This window comes from Rattus norvegicus, chromosome 13 (genome assembly GCF_036323735.1).
Source record: "Rattus norvegicus strain BN/NHsdMcwi chromosome 13, GRCr8, whole genome shotgun sequence".
NCBI lineage: Eukaryota > Metazoa > Chordata > Mammalia > Rodentia > Muridae > Rattus > Rattus norvegicus.
In genome coordinates, this window is record NC_086031.1 from 106,184,890 (window position 1) to 106,196,688 (window position 11,799).

General features: G+C 43.8%; 1 protein-coding gene across 7 annotated transcripts in view; it reads right to left on the reverse strand.

The window, feature by feature from the left end:
* Rcor3 (REST corepressor 3) overlaps nt 1-11,653 on the reverse strand; it is a 40,377-nt gene extending 28,724 nt beyond the window's left edge. For 5 of the 7 annotated variants that reach the window (XR_005492289.2, XR_005492288.2, XM_039091094.2 and 2 more), the window contains exons 1-4: nt 11,328-11,653; nt 11,029-11,085; nt 3,477-3,554; nt 868-920 (exon numbers count right to left, since the gene is read on the reverse strand). Coding sequence is in view for 4 of the 7 variants with exons in the window: in XM_039091094.2 (XP_038947022.1) it covers nt 868-920; nt 3,477-3,554; nt 11,029-11,085; nt 11,328-11,487 (348 nt within the window). In the remaining 3 variants the exon portion in view is untranslated. Of the gene's footprint in view, nt 1-867; nt 921-2,920; nt 3,104-3,476; nt 3,555-11,028; nt 11,087-11,327 lie in introns of those variants that run through there. The other 2 variants (XM_039091096.2, NM_001134985.1) reach the window with 2 other exon arrangements.
* Nucleotides 11,654-11,799: the final 146 nt, after the last annotated feature.

The following is an 11,799-nucleotide window of genomic DNA, read 5'->3' on the forward strand; positions in this document are numbered from 1 at the left end:
CGGTTCTGCTGTAGTTCTGATCCAGGGTGGGATACTTAGATTTATGGCTCTCTGCTTTAAAACAGGAAGTAGTGCCACATACCCACAGTCCCAGTTACCGGGATGGCTGAGGCAGAGTTATGGTGGCTTGAGCAGCATCATGAGATCTGGTCTTCTTTTCCCCCCACTTTGTTGGGTATGGGTGAAGAAAGACAGATTGACACCAATCTCTGACCTTCACATAGGTACATGCTACAGTACACACACACACACACACACACACACACACACAAACATCACATAGATACATGCTACAGTACACATACACACACAGGTATCACATAGATACATGCTACAGTACATACACATACCACATAGATACACGCTACAGTACACATACACACACACACTCACACACAAACAAACATCACATAGATACATGCTACAGTACACACACACAGATATCACATAGATACATGCTACAGTACATACACATACCACATAGATACACGCTACAGTACACATACACACACACACTCACACACAAACAAACATCACATAGATACACACTACAGTACACACAGACAGACAGACACACACACATACACCACATAGATACATGCTACAGCACACACACACACACACATGCACACACCACATAGATACACGCTACAGTACACACACACATGCAGACATCACATAGATACATGCTACAGTACACACACACTCATGCAGACATCACATAGATACACACTACAGCACACACACACACACACACACATGCACACACCACATAGATACACGCTACAGTACACACACACATGCACACACCACATAGATACACGCTACAGTACACACACACACACACATACACACTTTTCTACGTACCTGTTCAACATTGTAGCCGTGTTTCTCCTTTGCAATGGCGACATACTCATCCACTGTAACGGAACAACGTCATGTCATTACTTTCGGAAACTTCAGCTTTCTCAGTTCTAGGCTTTCGTTCTCTTTTTTTAATATGGTAATTTACTATTATTTATTACCAATAATACTGTTGTTAGTAATTACTATTACTAATACCATTACTAATTTACTAATCACTATTACTATTATTACTAATAGTAAATTAGTAGTAATTTACTATTATGAGTAAAAAAATAGCCAAAGCTATCATCCATGAACAGTTAATAAAGGAGATTTATAAACAGCATCAGTGGCTCCTCACCCAGTTTAAAATTTCATTTAACCTGATAACCCTATGATCACATATGAGAATAATTATTGGTAAACTAAGTAACACTGCTATAATTACTTTTGTGTGTTGACAATCACCCATGTGGAAGTAGACACTGGGACCCAATTACACTGTAAAATTATGAGATAATCCTTGACTATCCATTATGGTCTTTACTTGAGATACTTGTCTGTGTAACAAGCCCTTCTCACACTTACAAATTCTGCAGGCTACATGGAAGAATGGCACACTGAGCGTGCGTCCACGGTCTCTCAGCTCTTCTGCTTGCTTTAAGAGCTTAGGCATTCTGTTTTCACTTATCACAAGTAACTAAACCGTCAGAGTAATTCAGATAAGCAGCTTTAATAATGATGTGCCGGCTATTTCAAGGCCTCATTACCAAGTAGTCTGTTACCCTTAGGATTCGCTTTAACATGCTGTCCATAGTCACCCCTTTATCCTTTTAAAACTATTCATTACACATATGTGTATGTAGTTATTTCTTTAAACGTATTTCTGAGAAGCAGAAATCTTAAGAATGCTGACCCCGGAATAGCTACTATCTACATGGACTTGTTTTTCTGTTCATTACTCACACTTTTAACTTTGGTGGAGTAATTTAAACTTTTGTACCTTAGTTTTCTGCTCTAAATTCATGATAAAACATCGGTCTCTAATGGTCAAGTGAGTTAACATATAGAAAATGCTCAGGAGCACAGAAAATCCAAGTATTACATTTACTGAGAATCTACTTACATACACTACAGTCCTAGAAAGATGCCAGTTAAATATAACAAACATACAGTACAGACCTTTAGATAGCAAGTTAAGAAATCCCAATTGCACAGAAGTGGTCTCAGCTCTGGCATTAGAACCACGACAGAAGCTTTAAGAAGATGTAAAGGCATTGTCTCTAAGACGTGGGTCAGATTAGACCCCAATACTTGGAAGAGAAAAATTCCTAAGAGACTCTAACACAATATAACCAGGGTTGATCACTGCCTCAGACCTGCTTTGGACAGCCCCATGGATACCACCCTAATGGTGGACAGCCCACATGGACACCACCCTAATGGTGGACAGCCCACATGGACACCACCCTAATGGTGGACAGCCCACATGGACACCACCCTAATGGTGGACAGCCCACATGGACACCACCCTAAGGGGCATGATACCTTTCTGCATTTTGTTTTTCACTTTGTTAAAAAACACACCATTGTATTAAACATCAAAATTCTCTGATGCCATGATGCGTGTGTCTTATGATCGAAAGCCTCTGTATATAATAATGAGCAAGCTTGGGAAAGCCAAATCTCTTTCAGGTTCCAGGTACATATTTCTTATTGAATGCCTCCAGGGCACAAGATCCCTAGTTTATCAGAGGATGAAAGCTTCACCTAGTGCATTAAAGCTTTTAAGTTGGGAAGATTACTAGGTCTGCAGACACATGTGACTTTCCAGTTTTTAGCTCTAGTTGCATCGATTGGCATGGTCAGGCTCTGTGCACAGGATGGATAGGACATGGCTATTTTTCTCGAGGCTAAATAAACCATAGCAAGACATAAGTTCATAGGATGCTAGGAAATACTATTAAAGAAAACCTTATTTTATGTTCGCTAGAATGACTGTTCAGTGTAGCTGCTGCTGTTACTTAATAAATCTGATCGCTGAATGGAGGGGTGGGGGTCTTAGTGTTGTTACCTGTATGTTTCCTATATCTGATGTGCCGCAAAGGAGTCGGGTCCGCTACATCACACTGAAGTCTAATGCCACACCATGATTCAAGAAGTGATTGGTCAAGGATCCAGAAGGTCTCCGTCCAGAAATGGAGAGCACCAGATGGCCTGACGGCTGCTGAGGTAATTCAGTTCTCTCACCTTTCCTCTTTAAAATGGGAATGAGAGTGGGCTCTCTGGAGTCTGGCGGCATTTCTCTTACTGCTCCATAGACTGAGGAAAAGCCTGTGCAGATGTCTACATAGTAATTCCCTCCCCTGCTTGAGGATTTAAGCACCAAAGCCAGCAGGTCCTAGGTTTTTGCATTCTTCATGGGCCTGACACAAACTGAAATGGTCAAATTCACTATCTTTCCAAAGGAAAAACATTCTAATACAGCGAAGGTTTCCATTAAAAAAAAGCAAACAAAGGTAATTCAGTTCTTAAGCGAACCTAAAAGACTAAAAGACAGATGTAAATTACATTTTGAACAGGCTGATTCCCTACTGGTGTTAACATTCGATCTCAGAAAGAGAACTTACATTTGGCATCTGGGATACTGTGATAAGGAGACCACACAAGCATGCCTCCATTGTCTTTATCTGTGTACTTGGTAGCACCTGAGGAAAAATTAATTATTTTGAATAGGATAGCCTTTTACTTATATTCCAACTAAACACAAGCAAAATTCCATTTATTTTAGTGCAATACCTGCAAAGAACACACAGGAAAACAGATCTCACAACTTATGCAAAATGAAGGAAACATTATAGCAAATGCTCTGTTACCACTAGAAAGACTTCCTGAAGCACACACTCCTGCCACCTGGGTGCTGCTTAGGGATCATCGTTCAAAACGGACCCTATAGAACACCTATGTCACCTTTGCTTTGCCCTGTGTGCTCACGGGTCACAACTGCTAGCGTCTCCCTTTGTGGCTTGTATTTTTATCTCATTCCTAAGGCTGCCAGCTTTCCTTCCAAAGGCATAAAAGTTAACACAATTTCTTGTTCATCTGATCTGGTTAAGTCTGGAAGAACACTGTCCTTTCCTGTGAATTTCCCATGTTATACGTCCATAGCATCAAGCTTCACTGATAGAAGCTGAAATGGCCTGGATGGAGGAAAGCAACAGCAAGACCAGGGCGACTGTGCCTGTAGACACATTGTTACATAGGGGACTTTTCTGGCTTCCACCCAATCCTTAGCTACAAGTTAGTTAAAACTAGCAACACAGTAGGCATTCCTGCCATGTTAAAACATTTAAAACAGCTGATTTTCAAGAGGTAGATGTTACTTACCACTAGCAGTCAGAATTTCAAATTAGTCACATAAAATATTAGTAGAATTCTGTGGTTAAATTCTGTGATTATTATAAGGTATTTGGAGTAGAGAGCATTCCTTTCTATAACTTCCACACAGAGAAGTTACTTATGAGTCAATAATTTAATATTACTCATACTTAACTTTTGGAGAAGTATCAAATATTACTATTAAATGTTTGGTATGTATTTCTAGTTGAAAGAATCATACTAATAACGTATGAAGCTGAAATTATTTTAAATTCTTATTTTATGATCTGAAAAATTAAGAATGGTGAATAGAAGGTTATCTTAAGCATTAGGAAAACCATGACTGCAAAAATATGTTTAAAAGCAAAACATTTGTATGGTGTTGTGTCTTTAAGAAAAAAGTGACAAGAGGAAACTTAAATCTTTACCAAAAAAATCTGAGTCAGGAGCTTATTAAAAGGTATGGCCAACAGAAATAAACATTGAGATGTTCTACAAAAATTGGTGTCTATTTGTAGTCCCATTGTTTGGAAGGCAGAGGCAGGAGGATTGGGAGTTCAAGGCCGGCCTGGGTTATAAAGGAAACCTGTGCTAGAACTATTCCACTTCAGTATCAGCAGGGTATGTGATACACTCAGGAGCACAGGGTGTGGCAGAAAGAGCAAGAGTTTGAAGCAGGCTTATGCAGTAAGAGTGTAGTGAAAATCTTTCAACCAAGCAAGTAAGTAAACAAAACCCCAAACAAACCAAAAAAACCAAAACATTCTCAATATCAAAACATTTAATTTTTAGCCATGGGCCTGGCAGGTAAAAAAACAAGGCCAAAACCAAAACAACCTTATAAATGCAAAAGTCAAGTTATTCAATGGAAGTGAAATGAATCCTGTCTAAGCTGGTCAGAAGCCTTTACCTTAGAAAACCAAATGTTTCAAGTGAATATCTTAACTTCAATTATTTATCAAGGAATAGATTCTTTTACACAGTGAATTATGACAGTAAGATTATTAAAAATTTCCTTAATAGACCATGACACATCAAATAAAAGCTTCTATTCAGTCTTATGATATAATAGTACTCCAAGACAAAGAAATGTTCTTTCTTGCTCCCTGTTCTTTAAGAACATTTTTTTTCATGTTAGTATATGTTGTATATATGTATGAGTCTCAGGGATAGAATTCATGCATGGTGGCAACCTCCTGTCTCCACTGAGCCATCCCTTCAGCCCATGGACCTCATTCTTGAATCACAGGAAGTCTGCTGTGTCTCACTGCACACCTCCTCTTAAGTAGGCATTGGTAATTTCTCCATTTAAAATACCAGATATGGTTCTCCCCCAGATTTTCAATATTGTAATTAAGGATCTAATATGACAGAAACCAGTGTCAGAGTTTAGGACACTAACTGCTTCTCTAATATGGGATGACAAAGATATTCATGTAAGTGGCCTTAAAACGGAGAATGCTCAACTAGGCATTTCACAACGTTCTTCTCCTAATTATGGACCCCAGCCTTTTCAGTGATACATCAACTAGGCTCAAGAAGTAAATGTTTACAGGAAACGGTTGCTTTAAGGTACTGCGTAAGGGCATAGTTTCAGACTCCCAGTTGCAGCAAGTGCGCCTCTTTGAAGAGATCCTCTTGTGCCTCAGTTTCCCTCATCTATAATAACAGAGATGGTATGACTATTCAGTGCTTTTTAAGAATGAATTTGATAACTTGGTAATCAATCACTAAGATGCGAGATGGGAGGAGTAAGGTAGAATTCAAGGGCAAAGAACAAAACCAGCAATCTGTAACTTTCAAAGACTCCCTTTGAGACATTAAAAACCATGACTTTGATCCTGAGACTATGATGCCTCTAACCACTTAAAAACTATGTATAAACTAGGTCCTATATTATATTATTGGTATACTATCTTCGAATAGGGGGTAAAGGCCTTCCTTGTGACATAGAAGCATGAATACATTGTGTGGTATATGCCATGTGTGCACATGCGTGTGCCTGTATGTGCATACACAAATCATGTGGTGCTCACGGATCAACATAGGGCGTATTCTACTTGTCCCACCCCAGTAGTTTTATTTTATTTATTTTTTGAGACACAGTCTGTCGTGTAGCCCTGGGTGTCCTGGAACTATCACACTATGTAGATCAAGTTGGCCTCAAACTAACAAGAAATGGCCTGCTTTAAAAAAAGAAAGAAAGAAAGAAAGAAAGAAAGAAAGAAAGAAAGAAAGAAAGAAAGAGAGGAAGGAAGAAAGAAAGAAATGGCCTGCCTCTGCTGGTATCAAAGGCATGCACCACCCACCTGACTATTACCCCTCCCCACCTGCCCTTTTAAAAGACAGGATCCCTCACCAAACCTAGAACTCACTGCTTCAACCAGGCTGGGTGACCAATGACAAATTGTTTTCACCTTCCAAAAATTGGCATGCACCACTGTGATACCTGACTTTTCCAGGGTTAGTGCTTTGTTTACTGAGCTTCTCTCCAGCCTTGTAAGTTTTAAGAAATTCAGAAGTTTTCTTTCTCAATATAATCTGCCTGAAAACCCATCTGTAGTTTCCCCAGGATCTGAGGTTTTACCTCCTACGATCAATTGGAAAATACTAAGTGGTCAGAAATAAAGGATGTGTAAGTCTACACTGCACACCAGTTTGAGTAGTGCCGTGATCTTTCACACAGCTCCACTCAGCCCTGCCTAGAGAATCTGTGTCCCTGAGGAAGGGGACAGCAACACAGACATTCTAGCCATTATCAATAGCCAATGCCCTCTCATGTTAAACAAACAAGTTTCTTATCTTACAGAGAACATTACCTAAAAATTTAAAATTTCCAGGGTTTCAAGCTCCTCGATAGAGCCCTCCTCTGTTGAGCAGACCACAACTACTACAATTTTAACCAACGATGCATTCACTCACTCAAGCCAGAGACTTAATACTCAGAACTTTATGTTCACTATAATGTGTCTTAAGCTGGATCTATGAAAAGTAGAGAGGTCAGTGGAACGCTTTCTGTGTGTCTGTCTCAGGGTGCGGGTGGCCTTCTGAAGGCCAGAGGAAGACACCAAGAGGACATCCATGTCTTCCTCTCTCACTCTCTCCTTTGTTGCCTTGAGACAGAGTTTCTCACTGGACTGGTTGACCAGGGAGCTCCTGGGATCTGCCTCTCTCCATCTCCCAAGGCTGGGATTAGAGGCATATGCAGCCATGTTTGGGTTTTATGTAGATGTTGGTGATTCAGACTCAGTCTCCTTGCCATCACAGCAAGTGTTCTTATTCATTGATCTAGCTCCCCAGTCCCCAATAAAGCACTTTTAAGTGTACAAATATATCATGAAAGATTTTATGGGGAATGCGCACAAAAAGGACTTCAAAGACCAAAAAAAAAATAATAATATCCATGTATTTTATAAAATGGATACTATCATTAATGTTTAGATAAATTTAAAATAAAGATAATTTTATTTCAAAGTATTAATATTTTAATACACCAAAGATTACATTCTTTATTTAACTAGGCAACAAATAAGAAATGTCAGCTTTAGAATATGTCAATTCTGTCTCTACAAACTTCTTTTATGGGTCTACAAATCACTACTTCACATATATTTCCACTCAGCCTTGTGATGTTCTTAACAGTATGTCCCTTTTATGAACAAGAAAACAAGTCTGAAGAAGTCAGGTAGTTCATCTCAGGTAACTAAAGGTACCAGAGAAACTAGAAGGGGTATGGTCACAAATCAAAGCTGCTCAGGGATCAGTGCGGCACAGTTAGGCAGCAAACACAAGGACTCCTTAACAACCGATTTACAATTGACAACCTTCAGAACTGATTTACAAGTGAAAGATAGTAGTAAGAAATCCAGTTAGTAAATAGTAAAGACATTCACATGACCATTTACGGTAAACTGCCCCCAACCCACAAACTGCTTTATAACTGAAAGATGACAATCAGAAATCCAGTTAGTGAACAGCAAAGATACCAGCATGGCCAACCTAAGGTGAACTGTCCCTGAAGGCCAAGCTTCGAGAACTCCAACAAAACCCTCCACTTTACCAGCTTGTTAATGGTTAGCCGTTTGTCCTGGGTTTCTGAGACCCAGCAGCAAGTGATTTTTAATGTGTGTAATTTCTACTACCAACATTATCATCTCTTCTAAAAACTCTTGCCTTTTCTACATTCTCAGAATAGCCTCAGGGCCTAAGGAATTTTTCTTCCAAGTGCCTTACACTTAAGACTACAGTGAATAATTTCTATACAAATAGTGCTTTATTAGGGATGGGGTGGGTAGGAGGTGCACATCTTTAACCCTAGCACACAGGAGGCAGAGGCAGGTGGATCTGAGTTCAAGGTCAGGTTAGGCTACCGGGTGAGTACCAGGACAGGCAAGGTTATGTAGAAAGACCTTGTCTCTAAAACAAAACAGAAAAGGGGGGAAGGGTTATGAAGGAGAGAAGGAGCGCTTATTATTTCTCAATATCTATTATTAGCTAATAAGTTTCCCTTCTGTTCTATTATCTTTCCCCAAGTAATGCTTAAGTTTTCGTCCAATTATACCAACTCATTGCGAAATAAAAACCCCTGAAAAATAGTAAAACACTTGGAATCAAGTAGCAGCAACAGGAACAAGAAGCACAGTGTTTCCTTGAGAAAAATACCTTAATGATTCTTATGACTGGCAAACGCTTTAACTGTGTCCTCAGACTGTACTCTTAAACAGAAGTAAGTGCATGTAAGTAATGTGAGGTCTATCCCTGTTCTGTTGATAACAGTCAGAGCAAATAAATCGGAAATACCAATTACAGTCGAGAGTAAGTAAACTGGAATTTCTAACTCAAAACCAGTAACACTTATTGAGGTTTCACCATCTCTCACAAATGTCCTATGTAGCTGCAACAAGCGAAACTGATCAAAGTAATCAGTTAGGTTAGTTAATCCCAATAATATCACCTAAGACCACCTAAACAGATTAACTATTCTTCCTACTTTAAAACTGTTGCAGGAATTATATTTAAGATTGACAAATGCTTTAATCACTAAAACACATACAAGTCCCTAACCAACTGCACATAGCTAGGAGACAAATGTCGAATGAGATCTACCTAATGGGGCAAAAAGATAGGTGTGCTCGTGACATAATTCGGCTGCTGAGTTCCATCTGGAAATGACTTCACCAATATTAAAAAAAGAAAAAAGAAAAGAAAAGAAAAACCCGAGTGGCAATGAGAGCTCCAAATCGTTCTTCCCAATTATGAAATCTAATCTTGACTGAGTAACCACCATATGCCTAGTCATTTAATCCTGGCAAGAATTCCATGCAATAGCTTTTTACAGCTAGGAAAATTGAAGCTCAGAGAAGGCCAGTGACTGGCTCAGAGGACGAAAACAAGAGAGCTGAGAATTAAATTCAGCCCATCCTTAAGTGAACATGTCTTCTTTCCGATGTCAAACTAAGCCCCGAAACATATCTATAATGTGAAGGAGCCCACCTACTAGCTAGCTAGCTACGCCAACAAGAAAAATAATACTACTGGAAGCCCACCAAGGCGCGGGCTAATAGTCTTCCAACAAAATGTCCCAACGCTGTGTCGCTTTGAAGGTAACCCCCAAATCTGACGAGCAGTCTGGTACTTAAGGAAACTGTCCTAGTCACGCTTTAAACTGTTACCCTTCTCCCTCCAGAGAGGGGCTACTACCTACTTGATAAATATCATATATTGCATTGTCCTAATGGGGAAAAGGATGGAAGCCCCCTAGCATACATAAACTAAACAGACATGACTGTTTCCTTGTGAAATTACGAGTGAGCCCTTTGCATAGCTTAACTACAACCCAGGCGTCTGACTCTGGCAACGCTGTTAAGAATGGGGCTCTCTAGACAAAAACTGACTGCAGGAAAAGTGGGAGGGAGGTTCAGGCAGGGAAGGGCAGAGCCCACCCAGTGGCGAGTCTGGCTGGGTTAGAGCAGCCGAGCACTCCAGGCCCAGAGGCTCCAGCAAGGGCGCCTCCATATGCGGAACTCTCGCCCAATCCCCGAGCAGCCTCACATCCCGTGACAGCCGGGGATCCTGTTTGGAGAAAAGTAGAGAGGGAGCCCGCAAGCTGCGCTGGCGGAGGGCGCTGGAACCTGGCTGTTCTGGAGAAAATGTCTCCTTGGCAGCCGTTGCCGCTGTCCTGTGGTCTGGCTTCCCCCGGCCGGGTCGGCGCGCGGGGGGAGAGGGGCGGTGTCGGGCACGGGCGTTTCCCCGCCCAGGTCCACACCGCCTCGACAGAAAGAAAAACCAGAATCCCGTGTGCGCGGGGGTCGCAGGGCTCGCCCTTGGTCCGGGCGGATGACAGCAGCCCGTTGCCAAGCATGGCCCTGCGGAGCCTGACCGAGCCCCGGGTTCCCAGGGCGGGTCGGTGTGGCATCTGACCTGGGGTAGGTTCATGCACACACAGGTCGCACGCCCTCTCCTGCAGCCCTCGGGTTTGCAGCCCCCGCGCCCCGGGCCTCGGACCCGCGACCTCGGTGCGATGCCAGCAGCGTGCAAGTGCCGCGGGAGGGAACCATGTTCACCTTGCCATGCACACATCTACCCCTACGCCCTGTGTCACTGCCCAGTCGAGCCTGCCAGCCTCCCCGCCCGCGATGCCCTGCCCTGCCCTGCCCTGCCCTGCCCGGGCCTCTCCCGGTGCTCCCCACACTCGCACCCCGTAACTCCCCCCATTCCGACGCCGGCCACCCCAGAGCAAGCCCGGGAAAAAAAAAAGAAAGAGAGAGAGAGAGACGGGGTTTTCCTGTGAGCAAATATATCTACCTGGATCGAATTCAGGGATCCGAGCTTGGTATTCAGCTCCGACTCTCATCCCAACATCTGCAAAGCAATGCCAAGATATATGGTAAAATGGTAATAAATAAGGAGAGGAGCGGGGAAGGGCAAGGCAGAGGCTCTCCAGCCGCGGGAGCGCGGGCGAGGCCGTGGCCGGGTGGGGGCGGGGAGGCGCGGGTCGCGGGCTGCGGCGGCACCGGGAGTTCCGGCGGCCGCGGCTCGGCTCCGAGGGGAGGAGGGCGCGGGGAGGGGGCCGGGCGGGCGGGGCGGGGAGCGCGGCGAGGTACCCCCGTGCTCGTCGTCGCTGCTGCAGCCGCTCTCGGGCTCCGAGAAGTGCAGCCCGCCGTTGGCCGAGGAGCCGCCGCCGCCCGCCGGGCTCTTGGCGCCGCCGTTGGCCGATCGGCTCTTCCCCAGTAACTCGGGCCCTTTCTCCATCATGCCGGGCATGGTAGAGGAGGGGGAGAGGTGGCGTCAGGGAAGGGGGAGACGGCTGGCGGGCGGGAGCGCGTTGGAGGAGGAGGAGGAGGTGTTAATATGGAGCCGCCATCACCGCCCCGGTCGGGCCGTAGCGCAGTCGCCCCACACCAGCCCGCCCCGGCCCCGCCTCCCTCCCCTCCCCCTCCCCCGCCGCCGCCCCGCGCCACCCGGCTGAGCGCCCCTCGTGGCCGCGCGCTCCTCACTGGGCGGCCGGGATCACTCCGCCCTCCGGAGGTTCCGGCCGCGGGGCGGAGAGGCGACAGGGCCGGGACCCCGCGCGTC